Raw genomic sequence first — 18,240 nt, 5'->3', positions numbered from 1 at the left:
AAAAGTGAAGGGATGTACAAGATTATGTTACATAGGCCATCTTTCCCTTGCTGGCTTTGAGGAAGCAAGCAAGTCATGTTAGGAAGGCCTACATGGCAAGGAACTGAGGACGGTCTCCAGCTGACAGCAGCAAGAACTGACACCTTCAGTCTGACAACCCACAAAGAACTGGATACTGCCAACAACAATGTGAGCTTGGGAGCAGTATTAACTGATACTGCAGCTCTGCCTGACACCTTGAATGCAGCCTGGCCCAGCAGAGGACGCAGTTAAGCCATACCCTGACTCCAGACTCATAGAAACCATGAAATAATAAGTATATATTGCTTTAAGCTTCTAAGTTGGTGGTACTGTTGTTAAGCAGCAATAAATAATTACTCCATGGTGCTTTGTCAGTCATCCTTTCAAGTAAAAATGGCATTCTATTAAAAAAAAAAACCCAGCTAGTTCAGCTTGCAATTCAATCTCACAAGTGCTTTTCCTCAAGAAAAACTTCATACTGCAGATACAGAAAAGCTTTATGATGCATACTACCCATTTTGTCACACAGAATATTTAAAAAGAAGTGTATTCAAGGGTTGAAAGTTAATAAAACTAGAAACAATTTATTACTTCTTCAAGAATATTCTTAAGTGAAAGTGGAATTTTTCTACTGTGAGTGCTTGGTGGCCACCAATACAAAAACTACTAGTACAGTTGGGTGGCACTGCCTTGACTCATATTAAGGCACCAGCAGTTTCACCCTCCATTGCCTTTGTACCACTAGTGCAAATGTTAACAGAGTGAAAAGGGCAAATGTCTTAGTGTTAGTATGACAATGGTTTTGACCTCACAGACTACTGAGGGTCTCAGGGAACCCCAATGGTCTGTGAAATACACCACTGCTCCAAGGCAATGCTTCTGTTTTTAAAAGCACATACTTAAATGTATGTATGGATGTGTGTATGTGCATATTTTAAAAACTCTGGGCTAACCTGGATTGAAATCCCAGATCCATCATTACCAGCTGTGTGGCCTTGAGAGAATCATTTAGACTCTCTGAGCCTCAGTTTCCTCAACTATAAAATGGGGGAAATAACTGCACTTACCTCATAAGAAAGTCATAAGAATTAAAAGAGATTAATTTATGTATAGCACCTAGAACTAAGACTTACCCATGGTGACAGACTAACAAATGTTTAATATTACCATTATCTATTATTTCTGTTAAAAGTTTTAAAAACTAAACTATGAAAGTATGTTTTCAAAATAAACAGCAATAATGACCTTGGGGCTTCCCTGGTGGCGCAGTGGTTGAGAGTCCGCCTGCCGATGCAGGGGACGCGGGTTCGTGCCCCAGTCTGGGATGATCCCACATGCCGCGGAGCGGCTTGGCCTGTGAGCCGTGGCCGCTGGGCCTGCGCGTCCGGAGCCTGTGCTCCGCGACGGGAGAGGCCACAGCAGTGAGAGGCCCGCGTACTGCAAAAAAAAAAATAATAATGACCTTGGAAAAATCTTCCCAATTAAGAATGCCTGGTTCACAGTTTACTGTCTTAAGAATGTTGCCATTATGCAATATTCACTACTGATTATACTTACTCACCTTTAGATAGCATAGTTTTCAATATTACACCTATTTAATTTAAGAATATTACCTGATTTATTGACAGGTTGGATAGTTAGTTCCTGCAGCTATTATTTTGGGTATTGGCTGAGCCATCATAAAGATGGTGACATTTTTTTTTCTTTTTTTATACTCTAAGATGTTAAAAAAATGGTATATATGTGTCAATCCCAATCTCCCAATCACAGACTCCTTGTTTATAATAGCCCTTCCACTTTCCCTTGCTCCTTTTTTTTTTTAACATCTTTATTAGGGTATAATTGCTTTACAATGGTGTGTCAGTTTCTGCTTTATAACAAAGTGAATCAGTTATACATATACATATGTCCCCATATCTCTTCCCTCTTGCATCTCCCACCCTCCCACCCTCCCTATCCCACCCCTCTAGTTGGTCACAAAGCACCGAGCTGATCTCCCTGTGCTATGCGGCTGCTTCCCACTAGCTATTTATTTTACATGTGGTAATGTATATATGTCCATGCCACTCTCTCACTTTGAAGATGGTGACATTTTCTGATAGTGATTATGTTTCTACTGGGATGGTGACTAACTATGATAGTCCACAATTCTGACTGGGTATAATAATATCCACTGTGTCTCTGATCTAATTCTGTAGTTTTAGAAACACTTACAGGTTCAGACATGCTCTGAACAATACCAGAGCTACGTGAAGATTTAGATTCAGGACGAAATCTAGGCAAGGCAGCCACTGGATCTGACGTCGGGTGTCTGTAGTATTCACTTGTAGGCTGCAAATCACCAGTAACACCTGTATTTTAAGATTACACAAATATTGAATACTTCTCTACACAACCAATTTTGTCAAAATATTTCACTTTAAAATTAAAGTAATACAATAATACTATACCTTGTCTGACTGTCTCATTCTTCGTTCCATTTGAAGATGAGCGGGGACTACTTCTGTTCAAAATATCTGTAAAAATTATATTTATTTAAAAAATTTTTATTTGGGGGCTTCCCTGGTGGCGCAGTGGTTGAGAGTCCGCCTGCCGATGCAGGGGACACGGGTTCGTGCCCCAGTCCGGGAAGATCCCACATGCTGCGGAGCGGCTGGGCCCGTGAGCCATGGCCGCTGAGCCTGCGCATCCGGAGCCTGTGCTCCGCAACGGGAGAGGCCACAACAGTGAGAGGCCCGTGTACCGCAAAAAAAAAAAAAAAAAAATTTATTTGAATGAAATATATATTAAGATAATAGAAAAAACTTTCCAAAAATATATCCATATATAACCAATAGCTGAAGTATATTTTTTTCTCTTAATGGTGACAGGGTTGTACATAGAATTGGGTTACTGTGACTGGAAATCAAGCCCTTCCCCAATCTCCATGCCGCATTCACACCCCTAAAAGCCTGGAAGTTTCATTAAGGGCAAGCTGATGGGTTACCTGTACCATTACTCTTGACTTCTGAAAGGGATACCATCATAGACTGCAGACTAAATTGAATCTAGAGTTTACAAAAGTATCTCATATCTACCTACTACACCAAAAGTCAATTTGAGCCTGACATGACCTTCTCTATCAGTTTAAAATTGCTCACTCTTATACCCATGTGAACCCATAACGTCTAGGTTATTGAGAAATCAAATGAAAATTTGGAAAATTGCTAATCAGGAGAAGATACAAAGCAGACAAAAAAATCCCATAAGACATCAAAAAATTTCCTTTTTCCCCTCCTAGTAGAAAAGAACCAGATCTCATAAAATAATTCTATAAAGTAAAGGGTCACACAAAAGTAGGGTTTCTGACTAAGCGCTACAGAAGTCTTCTAGGAGAAAAATCTGCTCATTCAAACAACTTGGTATTGTTTTCGTTCAGAAATTCAAGGTAAGTACTTACCCAAGCCAGTAAAGAGCTATTCCTGTAGTACTTTTTGGTGAATGCAGTGTATCAAACACAAGTTTTTATCCCCCCTCTTACAGTGGTTCTTTTAAAATATTTAGCTCATGTTCCATATGCTAAAATATTTTATGGCTCACACATAAAACATCAATAAAATCATTTAAATTCTGAGTTATTTAGAAAAGATATTTCACTGGGGTCAATTTTCTTTCTGACAGAATCACTTAAAACTAATACAGGGAGAGTTGCCTCAGCCCCCAACGCCCAGTGGCGGTGAGCGGTTTGCTAGGCGGGTGGCCTGGTAGAGCAAGGCCGTGAGGGGCGGTAGTGTTGCCTATCCTGCTGCAGGGGGCGGCAGGGCCTCTGGGACACCCCGGCGAAGCGCGGCCTGTGGGGTTCTGTTGAGGCTGGGGCCGGTGGGAGGGGAGCGAGTGGGGCGGGGCCGGCGGGGGAAGCTGCGAAGCTCACCCGCCCGCCACTGCTAGGACTCTGGATGAGGAGTCGGGGAAGAGGTGCGCAACTTGCAGCTAACGTAGCTGCGCCTGCGACTCCAACACCGTCCTAAACGTCTGGATCAGCACGTGGAACTTGAAAAAGATTGGTGTTGGGGACCGGAGGAAGATGGCAGAAGAGTAAGATGCGGAGATCACCTTCCTCCCCACAGATACATCAGAAATTCATCTACACATGGAACAACTCCTATAGAACACCTACTGAACGCTGATAGAAGACCTCAGACCCCCCAAAAGGCAAGAAACTCCCCACATACCTGGGTAGGGCAAAAGAAAAAAGAATAAACAGAGACAAAAGGATAGGGACGGGACCTGCACCAGTGGGAGGGAGCCATTTAGGAGGAAACGTTTCCACACACTAGAAGCCCCTTCGCTGGCAGAGACTGCGGGTGGCGGAGGGTGAAAGCTTCGGAGTAGCGGAGGAGAGCACAGCATCAGGGGTGTGGAGGGCAAAGCGGAGAGATTCCAGCACAGAGGACCGGTGCCCTCAGGCACACACCAGCCCGAGAGGCTTGTCTGCTCGGCCGCCGGGGCGGGTGGGGCTGGGAGCTGAGGCTCGGGTATCGGGTTTCAGTCGGAGTGCAGGGAGAGGACTGGGGCTGGCGGCAGGAAGAGAGCGTGAAGGAGTTAGTGCAACACGGCTAGCCCGGAGGGAGCCCGGGGAAAAAGTCTGGAGCTACCGAAGAGGCAAGAGACTTTTTCTTCCCTTTTGTTTCCTGGTGCACGAGGAGAGAGCAGTAAGAGCGCTGCTTAAAGAAGCTCCAGAGACGGGCGTGAGCCACGGCTAAAGGCGTGGACCCCGGAGACGGGCGTGGGACGCTGGGGCTGCTGCTGCTGCCGCCACAAGGCCTGTGTGCGAGCGCGGGTCACTGTCCACCCCGCCTTCCGGGGAGCCTGTGCAGCCCGCCACTGCCGGGGTCCCGGGACCCAGGGACGGCTTACCCGGGAAAGCGCACGGAGCGCCTCGGGCTGGTGCAATGTCACGCTGGCCTCTGCCGCCGCAGGCCCGCCCCGCACTGCATGCCCCTCCCTCCCCTCGGCCTGAGTGAGCCAGAGCCCCCGAATCAGTGGCTCCTTTAAACCCGTCCTGACTGAGCAAAGAACGGACGCCCTCCAGCGACCTACGCACAGAGGCGGGGCCAGGTCCAAGGCTGAGACCCGGGAGCTGTGAGAGCAGAGACAGGGAAATCTCTCTGCAGCCTCGGAGGCAGCGGATTAAAGCTCCACGGTCCACTTGATGTGCCCTGTGTCTGTGGAGTGCATGAATGGACAGCGAATCATCCCAAATTGAGGAGGGGGACTTTGAGGACAAGATTTAAGACTTTTTCCCCTTTTCCTCTTTTTACAACGAATTATCCCAAATTAAGGAGGTGGACTTTGAGAGCAAGATTTCAGACTTTTTCCCCTTTTCCTCTTTTTACAACGAATTATCCCAAATTGAGGAGGTGGACTTTGAGAGCAAAATTTTCGATTTTTTTCCCCAGTTCTCTTTTTGTGAATGTATATGTGTATGCTTCTGTGTGAGATTTTCTCTGTACAGCTTTGCTTCCACCATATGTCCCAGGGTTCTATCAGTTTTTTTTCAATAATTATTTTAATTTTAATAATGCTACTATATTTTATACTTTATTCTATTTTACTTTACCTGCTCTTTCTTTTTTTCATACCTTCCCTTCCTCCCTCCCTCCCTCCTGTCTTTCTTTCCTTCTCTTTCTTTTTTTCTTTCTTCCTTTCTTTCCTTCCTCCCTCCCTAACTCCCTTCTTCCTTTCACTCTTTCTTTTTCGTTCCTTCCTCCCTCCCTCCTTTCTTTCTTTCTGTCCTTCCTCCCTCCCTCCCTCCTTTCTTTCTTCCTTCCTTTCTTTCCTTCTTCCTTTCTTTCTCTCTCTCTTTCTTCTACTAATTCTTTCTTTCAACTTTTTCTCCCTTTTATTCTGAGCTGGGTAGATGAAAGGCTCTTGGTGCTGCAGCCAGGAGTCAGTGCTGTGCCTCTGAAGTGGGAGAGCCAACTTCAGGACACGGGTCCACAAGAGACCTCCCAGCTCCACATATCAAGCGGGGAAAATCTTCCAGAGATCTCCATCTCAACACCAGCACCCAGCTTCGGTCAACGACCAGCAAGCTACAGTGCTGGCCACCCTATGCCAAGCAACTAGCAAGACAGGAACACAACCCTACCCATTAGCAGAGAGGCTGCCTAAAAACATAATAAGGCCACAGGCACCCCAAAACAAACCACCAGACGTGGACCTGTCCACCAGAAAGACAAGATCCAGCCTCAACCACCAGAACACAGGCACTAGTCCCCCCACCCGACCAGGAAGCCTACACAACCTACTGAAGCAACCTTAGCCACTGGGGACAGACACCAAAAACAACGGGAACTACGAATCTGCAGCCTGCAAAAAGGAGACCCCAAACACAGTAAGATAAGCAAAATGAGAAGACAGAAAAACACACAGCAGGAGAAGGAGCAAGATAAAAACCTACCAGACCTAACAAATAAAGAGGTAATAGGCAGTCTACCTGAAAAAGAATTCAGAATAATGATAGTAAAGATGATCCAAGATTCTATTTCCAAGATCCAAAATCTTGGAAATAGAATAGAGAAAATGCAAGAAACAGTTAACAAGGACCTAGAAGAACTAAAGATGAATCAAGCATAGATTAAAAACACAATAAATGAAATGAAAAATACTCCAGATGGGATCAATAGCAGAATAACTGAGGCAGAAGAACGGATAAGTGAGGTGGAAGATAAAATAGTGGAAATAACTGATGCAGAGCAAAATAAAGAAAAAAGAATGAAAAGAACAGAGGACAGTCTCAGAGACCTCTGGGACAACATTAAACGCACCAACATTCGAATTATAGGGGTCCCAGAAGAAGAAGAGAAAAAGAAAGGGACTGAGAAAATATTTGAAGAGATAATAGTTGAAAACTTCCCTAATATGGGAAAGGAAATAGTTACTCAAGTCCAGGAGGCACAGAGAGTCCCATACAGAATAAATCCAAGGAGAAATACGCCAAGACACATATTAATCAAACTGTCAAAAATTAAACACAAAGAAATTATATTAAAAGCAGCAAGGGAAAAACAACAAATAACACACAAGGGAATCCCCATCAGGTTAACAGCTGATCTCTCAGCAAAAACTCTACAAGCCAGAAGGGAGTGGCAGGACATAATTAAAGTGATGAAAGAGAAAAACCTGCAACCAAGATTACTCTACCCAGCAAGGATCTCATTCAGATTTGATGGAGAAATTAAAACCTTTACAGACAAGCAAAAGCTGAGAGACTTCAGCACCACCAAACCAGCTTTACAACAAATGCTAAAGGAACTTCTCTAGGCAAGAAACACAACAGAAGGAAAAGACCTACAATAACGAACCCAAAACAATTAAGGAAATGGGAATAGGAACATACATATCAATAATTACCATAAATGTAAATAGACTAAATGCTCCCACCAAAAGACACAGATTGGCTGAATGGATACAAAAACAAGACCCATATATATGCTGTCTACAAGAGACCCACTTCAGACCTAGAGATACATACAGATTGAAAGTAAGGGGATGGAAAAAGATATTCCATGCAAATGGAAATCAGAAGAAAGCTGGAGTAGCAATTCTTATATCAGACAAAATAGACTTTAAAATAAAGACTATTAGAAGAGACAAAGAAGGACACTACATAATGATAAAGGAATCGATCCAAGAAGAAGATATATAACAATTGTAAATATTTATGCCCCCAACATAGGAGCACCTCAATACATAAGGCAAATACTAACAGCCATAAAAGGGGAAATCGACAGTAACACACTCATAGTCGGGGACTTTAACACCCCACTTTCACCAATGGACAGATCATCCAAAATGAAAATAAATAAGGAAACACAAGCTTTAAATGATACATTAAACAAGATGGACTTAATTGATATTTATAGGACATTCCATCCAAAAACAACAGAATACACATTTTTCTCAAGTGCTCATGGAACATTCTCCAGGATACATCATATCTTGGGTCACAAATCAAGCCTTGGTAAATTTAAGAAAACTGAAATTGTATCAAGTATCTTTTCCAACCACAATGCTATGAGACTAGATATCAATTACAGGAAAAGATCTGTAAAAAATACAAACACATGGAGGCTAAACAATACACTACTCAATAACGAAGTGATCACTGAAGAAATCAAAGAGGAAATAAAAAAATACCTAGAAACAAATGACAATGGAGACACGACGACCCAAAACCAATGGGACGCAGCAAAAGGAGTTCTAAGGGGGAAGTTTATAGCAATACAATCCCACCTTAAGAAACAGAAAACATCTCGAGTAAACAACCTGACCCTGCACCTAAAGCAATTAGAGAAAGAAGAACAAAAAACCCCCAAAGTTAGCAGAAGGAAAGAAATCATAAAGATCAGATCAGAAATAAATGAAAAAGAAATGAAGGAAACGATAGCAAAGATCAATAAAACTAAAAGCTGGTTCTTTGAGAAGATAAACAAAATTGATAAACCATTAGCCAGACTCATCAAGAAAAAAAGGGAGAAAACACAAATCAATAGAATTAGAAATGAAAAAGGAGAAGTAACAACTGACACTGCAGAAATACAAAAGATCATGAGAGATTACAAGAAACTCTATGCCAATAAAATGGACAACCTGGAAGAAATGGACAAATTCTTAGAAATGCACAACCTGCCAAGACTGAATCAGGAAGAAATAGAAAATATGAATAGACCAATCACAAGCACTGAAATTGAAACTGTGATTAAAAATCTTCCAACAAACAAAAGCCCAGGACCAGATGGCTTTACAGGCGAATTGTATCAAACATTTAGAGAAGAGCTAACACCTATCCTTCTCAAACTCTTCCAAAATATAGCAGAGGAAGGAACACTCCCAAACTCATTCTACGAGGCCACCATCACCTTGATACCAAAACCAGGCAAGGATGTCACAAAGAAAGAAAACTACAGGCCAATATCACTGATGAACATAGATGCAAAAATCCTCAACAAAATACTAGCAAACAGAATCCAACAGCACATTAAAAGGATCATACACCATGATCAAGTGGGGTTTATTCCAGGAATGCAAGGATTCTTCAATATATGCAAATCAATGTGATACACCATATTAACAAATTGAAGAAGAAAAACCATATGATCATCTCAATAGATGGCAGAGAAAGCTTTCGACAAAATTCAACACCCATTTATGATAAAAACCCTGCAGAATGTAGGCATAGAGGAAACTTTCCTCAACATAATAAAGGCCATATATGACAAACCCACAGCCAACATCGTCCTCAATGGTGAAAAACTGAAACCATTTCCACTAAGATCAGGAACAAGACAAGGCTGCCCACTCTCACCACTCTTATTCAACTTAGTTTTGGAAGTTTTAGCCACAGCAATCAGAGAAGAAAAGGAAATAAAAGGAATTCAAATTGGAAAAGAAGAAGTAAAGCTGTCACTGTTTGCAGATGACATGATACTATACATAAAGAATCCTAAAGATGCTACCAGAAAACTAATAGAGCTAATCAATGAATTTGGTAAAGTAGCAGGATACAAAATTAATGCACAGAAATCTCTGGCATTCCTGTACACTAATGATGAAAAATCTGAAAGTGAAATCAAGAAAACACTCCCATTTACCAGTGCAACAAAAAGAATAAAATATCTAGGAATAAACCTACCTAAGGAGACAAAAGACCTGTATGCAGAAAATCATAAGACACTGATGAAAGAAATTAAAGATGATACAAATAGATAGAGAGATATACCATTCTCCTGGATTGGAAGAATCAATATTGTGAAAATGACTCTACTACCCAAAGCAATCTACAGATTCAATGCAATCCCTATCAAACTACCAATGGCATTTTTCACAGAACTAGAACAAAATATTTCAAAATTTGTTTGGAAAAACAAAAGACCCCGAATAGCCAAAGCAATCTTGAGAATGAAAAACGGAGCTGGAGGAATGAGGCTCCCTGACTTCAGACTATACTACAAAGCTACAGTAATCAAGACAGTGTGGTACTGGCACAAAAACAGAAAGATAGATCAACGGAACAGGATAGAAAGCCCAGAGATAAACCCACACACATATGGCCAACTTATCTTTGATAAAGGAGCCAGGAATGTACAGTGGAGAAAGGACAGCCTCTTCAATAAGTGGTGCTGGGAAAAGTGGACATGGACATGTACAAGTATGAGATTAGATCATTCCCTAACACCATACACAAAAATAAGCTCAAAATGGATTAAAGACCTAAATGTAAGGCCAGAAACTATCAAACTCTTAGAGGAAAACATAGGCAGAACACTCTATGACATAAATCACAGCAAGATCCTTTTGGACCCACCTCCTAGAGAAATGGAAATAAAAACAAAGATAAACAAATGGGACCTAATGAAACTTCAAAGCTTTTGCACAGCAAAGGAAACCATAAACAAGACCAAAAGACAACCCTCAGAATGGGAGAAAATATTTGCAAATGAAGCAACTGACAAAGGATTAATCTCCAAAATTTATAAGCACCTCATGCAGCTCAATAGCAAAAAAACAAACAACTCAATCCAAAAATGGGCAGAAGACTTAAATAGGGATTTCTCCGAAGAAGATATACAGACTGCCAGAAAACACATGAAAGAATGCTCAACATCATTAATCATTAGAGAAATGCAAATCAAAACTACAATGAGATATCATCTCACACCAGTCAGAATGGCCATCATCAAGAAATCTAGAAACAATAAATGCTGGCGAGGGTGTGGAGAAAAGGGAACACTCTTGCACTGCTGGTGGGAATGTGAATTGGTACAGCCACTATGGAGAACAGTATGGAGGTTCCTTAAAAAACTAAAAATAGAACTACCATATGATCCAGCAATCCCACTACTAGGCATATACCCTGAGAAAACCATAATTCAAAAAGAGACATGTACCAAAATGTTCATTGCAGCTCTATTCACAATAGCCCAGAGATGGAAACAACCTAAGTGTCCATCATCGCATGAATGGATAAAGAAGATGTGGCACATATATACAATGGAATATTACGCAGCCATAAAAAGAAACGAAACTGAGCTATTTGTAATGAGGTGGATAGACCTAGAGTCTGTCATACAGAGTGAAGTAAGTCAGAAAGAGAAAGACAAATACTGTATGCTAACACATATATATGGAATTTAAGAAAAAAATGCCATGAAGAACCTAGGGTTAAGACTGGAATAAAGACACAGACCTACTTGAGAATGGACTTGAGGATATGGGGAGGGGGAAGGGTAAGCTGTGACAAAGTGAAAGAGAGGCATGGACATATATACAGTTCCAAATGTAAGGTAGATAGATAGTGGGAAGCAGCCACATAGCACAGGGAGATCACCTCGGTGCTTTGTGACCGCCTGGAAGGGTGAGATAGGGAGGGTGGGAGGGAGGGAGATGCAAGAGGGAAGGGATGTGGCAACAGATGTATATGTATGACTGATTTACTTTGTTATAAAGCAGAAACTAAAAAAAAAAAAAAAAAAAAAAAAGCTAATACAGGACTTCCCTGGTGGTGCAGTGGCTAAGAATCTGCCTGCCAATGCATGGGATAAGGGTTCGAGCTCTGGTCCCGGAAGATCCCACATGCCGCGGAGCAACTAAGCCCGTGCACCACAGCTATGGAACCTGCACTCTAGAGCCCACTAGCCACAACTACTGAGCCCATGTGCCACAACTACTAAAGCCCGCATGCCTAGAGCCTGTGCTGCACAACAAGAGAAGCCACTGCAATGAGAAGCCTGTGCACCGCAATGAAGAGTAGCCCCCGCTTGCTGCAACTAGAGAAAGCCCGCACGCAGCAATGAAGACCCAATGCAGCCAAAAATAAATAAATAAATTAATTAATTTAAAAAATAGATATTTAAAAAAAAACTAATACACATTATTCTAGTTGAGTACTAGTCATCTATAACTGATATAAATCCAATGTGAACTGTCATGCTTTCAATAAGATGATGTGAATAATATTGAAATATGGTGATATTTCAGTATAAAAATAATCACAGTGACTAGGAATCATTAAGAGAATATAATATTCTGTTTCTCTATCAGCAGCAAGTATGCCAACATGCCTACTTCCTTGAAGTCGCACTCCACTTAGCATCTCTCAATTTGCCACAGGAAGTGATACCGAGAATTAAACTAAATTAAATTATTCTACCTTTTATAAAACTGAATAGAAGTGCTATTCTAAGTTTAGAGTCAAGAGAAGTAAGAACTAGGCTTTCAGAAAGTTACAAACTTTTCTCTAAACTACACTATTATGCACTGCCATAGTAAGTAAGAAAACACTGGTAGGCTGGCTACATTCTTTGGTAAATTCTCCTGGCTTAACAAAAGTAAGTATAATGAGAATCTGTTTCTTCATTCTCCGCTGAAACTCAGTATGTTGTTCCTCTGCATTTTACACGTTTCTGATTGGACATCTTAACAAGTATCATTAATATCTTCACTTTAACATTATAACAATGTCAAGTCTAATTACTCTACGAGAAATCCACAAAGGCACTGGACATATTCTCCTAGAAAGTGTGGATTAAGGATTAAGTGTGCTGACTGCTTGCATCATCCCAATATAGCAGCTGAAGATCAGGCCACTGTATATTCTTCATGAATATACAGTAATCAGGAGTTGCTGAAAGATGGGTGTGGCCAGAAGCTACCGGCCATGTTGGCACACAGACCAGCACCTTTAATTTTTGTAGCCATGAATCAAGATGACTCTGATGAGGCACTTGCCTGTGTGTAAGAAACTCCATCAGAGACTAACAAAAACTTATTTAGTAGTCTGATATTTTAAGCAAAACATTCCAACACTTCCTTTTCTGGGTACATTTGAGCTTAAGGGAAAAAAAGAAAAATTAACAAACAAGTAAATAGGCTACTTGGCTTCAATAAAATTATGATTTCTAATCTCAAAAGGCCTACAATGTTGTTAGGTAATCTTAACCTTTAGGTAATTTAGTTAACATTTTCCTTTTCTCTCATATGACATTTTTACCTCTCACAACCTCCTTGTTCAACTCCCCAACCACATTCTCCCTCCAATTCTCACAAATTCTTACTGACCTCTATGCTCTCTCTCACCTCCAGCTCCTTATAGAGTAACAAGGACATATAAGACAGCCCCAGGTTTTCCATTAGAAGCAACATCTTATAAAGCTTTGCTTCACTCAAAGTGAATGCTTACTTGAAATGGCTGGTCTTGAAGGTTTTACCTCTCCAATAAAGATCACCTCCTCCTCCTCATCTTCATCCTTACTTGTTACTACTTTGTTCTGCCATAGATCCAGATCTTCTTCTTCACATTCCATGAACAGTTGTGCCATTTTGGAATTATCTAATTTTCAAAAAGAGAGAATCAAATTTTATTTTTTTAAACACTTTTTTTTGCAATACATAGTATGATATTTAAGATGTACTTTAATATTCTGATAGCAATTACTGAACTGGTATTTGTCAGTAAATGGTAACAGAAGTATGAAACTTGGAACTCAACCTCTAATATCTAAACTAGTAAAATTAATCTAGCTAGATAGATAATGGATGACAGTAGTTATTTACAGTGGCTAATAAATTTTAGGAACAATCAAATCCAATCAAAGTGAGTTTCAGTTTTATGACTAGAATATGATTATATCCATGAAAGAACTGTACCTATTATCTGAAACCCCCCCACAAACTTCTGTATTAACAAAAGGGAGATAAACTGAGAATAAGAAGCAACAGGTGGGAGATATGCTAGAAAAACTGAACCAGATTCAGGGATACCAGGCACAGGACAAGGCAGGGATGAGATGCTGGAACGAAAATAGGATAATTAAGTGAGGCTTATTCCATCCCAGAGCAGATTACGCATTTCTCACCTCAAGAAACTAAGTAAAGAACATACTGTGGATACCACCAGCCTACAAATGCTGACCAATCACACAGAGATACCAGGAAGCATTTTAGTGCCTCATTCTTAAATATGGATAGACACCCAATAAGCCCCAGAAATATGACTGAAATCTCCAATGTGAAAGACCAAAGTAATAAAATGGACCAAAAGATATTAAAGAAAACACAGATAATACAGAGAACAAGAGAAAACATTAGAGACTGTAATTAGCATTTTTAAAGAGATAAGACAGGAACGTTATAAATAGTAATATTCACAAAGCAAAAAGATTAAAAATAGCCAAAATTCAGTAAAGAAAAATAAAATGCCAAATTTGGGTAAACAGCCCATAAGTGGAAAAACTCAAAAAGTATACATATACTAAATAGAGAAGACAAGTTGGCTATAAAATCAATTTCAAAGGTACAACTCATGTAATAAAGGCCCAGAAAAGAACAGAGGAAAAAAGAGGATATAATCAAAGGAAAAATACAAGAAAAATTCCCAGTTCTAAAGGACATAAATCTCTAGATTGAAAGGGCCCACCAGCACCTAGCACAATGATGAAGAAAAAAACCTACAGTAGATGGACAAATCATGAAATTTCAGAATGCTGGAAATAAAGAGAATATCCTAAAATCTGAGAGAGAGAGAGGGAGAGAAGAAAGTTGGAATAATGATTTCAAAAGTCTTAGTAAAAATAATTTTCAATTTAGAATTCTATACCCAGCCAAGATTTTTGTCAAGCATGAAGTTACATATTCTTTCAGCAAGAATAAAGACCAGTGGGACTTCCCTGGCAGTGCAGTGGTTAAGAATCTGCCTGCCAATGCAGGGGACACAGGCTCGAGCCCTGGTCCGGGAAGATCCCACATGCCACGGAGCAAATAAGCCCATGCACCACAACTACTGAGACTGCGTGCCACAACTACTGAAGCCAGTGTGCCTAGAGCCTGTGCTCCACAGTAAGAGAAGCCACCACAGTGAGAAGCCAGCACACTGCAACGAAGCATAGCCCCCGCTCGCTGTAACTAGAGAAAGCTCATGAGCAGCAACGAAGACCCAACACAGCCAAAAATAAATAATGAATAAAATAAATAAATAAATACACAACCTTTAAAAAAAAAAAAAGAATAAAGACCAGCAACATCACACAAAATTTACCTCCCATTCGCCCTTTCTTTCTTAGGAAGACCCCAGCAAAATATGAGACTTAAGGAGGAAGACACAGAATGCAGAAAACATGACATTGAACACAATACAAAGACAAAGGGAAGTCCTACGACAATAGCTGTTCAACAGGTCTAGAAAGCAACCAGCCAGAGTAGAGACGACCATTACTCCCAGGAGGAATGTCTCTAGGAGACCAAACACACACACATACACATACACACACACACAGATTAACAATCAAATTGTTAGATTACCTGACAAGTTTTACCATATAGAAAATCAACTTAAGAGGCTACAAAAGGGTGTGAGAAGACTTGGCTATAAATTTTAATAAAATTTAGCAAATTTTAAAAACCAAAAAATTTAAATTGCTGGATATATATTAAAAAAAGGAAATGTATCCATAATATATTATTACCATCATATCAATACTATGCTCATCAGCAAACAATATTTGTTACAGTCATCACAATAAAAACATCAAATATGATTTAACCAAAAATTGAGATATAACTACATTGGGAGGTGCTTGGGGGTGGTGGTTAAGTGTACGAAAACTAAAATCCTCCTATTCCTTAATGGAAAAATCATTAGATAATGTCAAAAACTGATGATTCAAGAGACAGCAGTACATATTTCAAAAATTTAGAAATATGAAACTAATTATTAGAAAAACAGCTAAACTATTCAAAGTGGATGTCTTGAAAAAACAGGGAGTACATAGGCCCAAAACACACACACACCTCTCTCTTGCTTGCTCTCTCACTTTTCAAGAATCTGTGGGTATGCAACCTATAAATTTCTGATTGTCTTTTTAAAATTATATATTATTTTTAAAAATTCACCCAAATTAAAATAATAGCAATGAAGATGGATATAAGTGGCACTAGATATATGGAGTAAGATGTGGATGGGCTAACAACTTTGAAAAAATAAAAACAAAACAAAATAATAACTCTAGAGTTCTGGCTTAGACAGTGATATCCTTTTTTTATTAGACAATGATATCTAACATTTATCTTTTAAATAATTTCTAAAGGTAATTTTACTAGATTAAAACAATGTCATTTCTACTTTTGACTCAAAATTAAAAGGTACCATGTGAATATAATGATTTGGGGATGGCATACAAAAGAAACACTTTAATAAATTGGTGCTATTTTCTAACAAATTTTTAAAATGTAGTTTCCCCTTCTATACAAATAATTTCTTAGCATAGTGTTGTTTAATGCTTAGTAGTTCACCTACCATAAAACAAAATAAAAAAATCTTCCACTCTCCCAAATGTAACCAATTTTAAGAACCTCTTTTCCAAACCTTACTTAAAAAAATATATACAGAATGTTCTAAGTGAAATAATTAAAAGTGTAATTCATAGTTTAGCATTTGCATATTGTGTCCCTCAGAGCCCTCATTTGTACTGTTTTTCCATCTAAAATACCCTTCCTCCTTACCTTATACTGTCCATATTATTCAAGTATAGTAGAAAGAGCATGGACTTGACATCAAATTGAATAGTTCAAATCTTCATTGCACCATTTCTAATGTAACTCTGGAGAAATTACTTGAATCTGTTTCCTCACCTAAAATATGGGTGTAATATCTACCTAATAGAAGTGGTAATATAGATTTAGGGAAAAGCTATATGAAGTATCTAACTTCAAGCAATACTCAACAAAATATTAATTCCCTACTCCTTCCCAACTCTTGGTTCAATTGTAACTCCTCGATAAACTATTAGACCCTGTTTTTCTTCCACCTTTTACTACACTGACAGCCTATGCCAGGCAACTCAGAATATACTATATATAATCTCCAACTGCTATTTCTTAATGTGTCTTAACTGTACATGTCTAGCTCCAAAGTAAGCTCCTTGTGAGTAAAGAACATATTTTCTTCTTCCTTTACATTTCCTTTTACACACAGTAGTCTACTGGATATGCAGTAGGCACTTAACATGCGGTAATCTAAGGGCTAAGGAACTAGGCAAAGTCAGGCAATGCCAAGTTTAAAAAATGAGAGACCCATGTATACTGATAATAAAGAAATTTATATCTACGTTAATACCATGGTCTTAATGTCATGTTGATACATAGGTCTTCCTCATTCTTTTTAACTGGGTACCGACACTGTCAATATATTCAAGATAGGTGGTTGAGTAAAAAATTTTAAGGGCACATAATAGCATATACAGTATGATCTTATTTAGAAATAATTTATTTTTTGTCTATGCATAGAAAACAGTTTGTGATTATGCATACCAAACCGATAATAGTAGTTATCTCTGGAAATGAGGAAGAAACACTTCATTTCTACTTTACTGACATTTTTATTGTATGTAGTTCTTTTTTACTATGGTATTACTTTAATGTTTTTGTGTGCTTTTTTAACGTGCCCACCTCTGTCTCTCTCACCTTTTCTCATGAAGCAAGGTTATCAGTACAAGACCCACGTACACTAGTATCACTTGCAGCAGCAATACTTACTTTTTGGTTGAAAAGGGTTGTCGTTGTCCATCAAGTTGCAGACTCACCTAAGCATTAACACATGACATCAATCAATTTTATGAGTCACTTTAAGTAACACCAAATATACTGAAACATGATACTTGGGATTCAGAAATCTTTGGGTCTAATTTCAATCTCCAGAAACTCACCACGTGACTCCACACAAGGTAGCAAGTTAGGTCTTAGTTTTCTGCCCTATAAAATAAAGATACTTACTATTAGGGTGGATTTGTTAAATTAAATGTACACACATTAAATATTTTTCTCTACAAAAAGTTTACCTTTTGAGTTTGATATACACATGCTACTCACTTTCCATAATTGGCTCATTCCTGAATGAATGCAAATTTTGTAAATAAAATGCTGAATGTAATAAGCATTTATTATTTGAAGAAATCTGAAATTATTAAATTACAAATAATTTTTGAAAGAGACCCTTCTGTAAATGAGTAATCACCCTGTAATACATGCTTTAGTAAATCTGAATTTTGAAATGCTAAGTAATATTAATCTTTAACTGTTGTTCTTTACATTTCAGAAATAAATTAATATTATAAAAAAACACATTCAAAGAAATTTTTAGGTTTTGTTTCTTATCAACACTAACAAAAGAACAGAAAATTAGTT

The 18,240-nt window shown here is 39.1% G+C and overlaps 1 protein-coding gene across 2 annotated transcripts in view; it reads right to left on the bottom strand.

Moving 5' to 3' along the window:
* The window catches only part of ZNF280C (zinc finger protein 280C), a 59,687-nt gene that overhangs the window by 32,706 nt on the left and 8,741 nt on the right, over window positions 1–18,240 (bottom strand). For both annotated transcript variants that reach the window (XM_081221261.1, XM_081221260.1), the window contains exons 2-6: window positions 17,763–17,808; window positions 17,593–17,639; window positions 13,244–13,393; window positions 2,472–2,537; window positions 2,236–2,372 (exon numbers count right to left, since the gene is read on the bottom strand). In XM_081221261.1, the coding sequence (XP_081077387.1) occupies window positions 2,236–2,372; window positions 2,472–2,537; window positions 13,244–13,393; window positions 17,593–17,623 (384 nt within the window). In that variant the 5' untranslated portion in view covers window positions 17,624–17,639; window positions 17,763–17,808. The remainder of the gene's footprint in view (window positions 1–2,235; window positions 2,373–2,471; window positions 2,538–13,243; window positions 13,394–17,592; window positions 17,640–17,762; window positions 17,809–18,240) is intronic.

This window comes from Mesoplodon bidens (genome assembly GCF_964165515.1).
Source record: "Mesoplodon bidens genome assembly, chromosome: X".
NCBI classification, from domain to species: Eukaryota; Metazoa; Chordata; class Mammalia; order Artiodactyla; family Ziphiidae; genus Mesoplodon; species Mesoplodon bidens.
The sequence above is the reverse complement of the archived record's forward strand: the minus strand, read 5'-3'. Positions and strand labels throughout refer to the sequence as shown.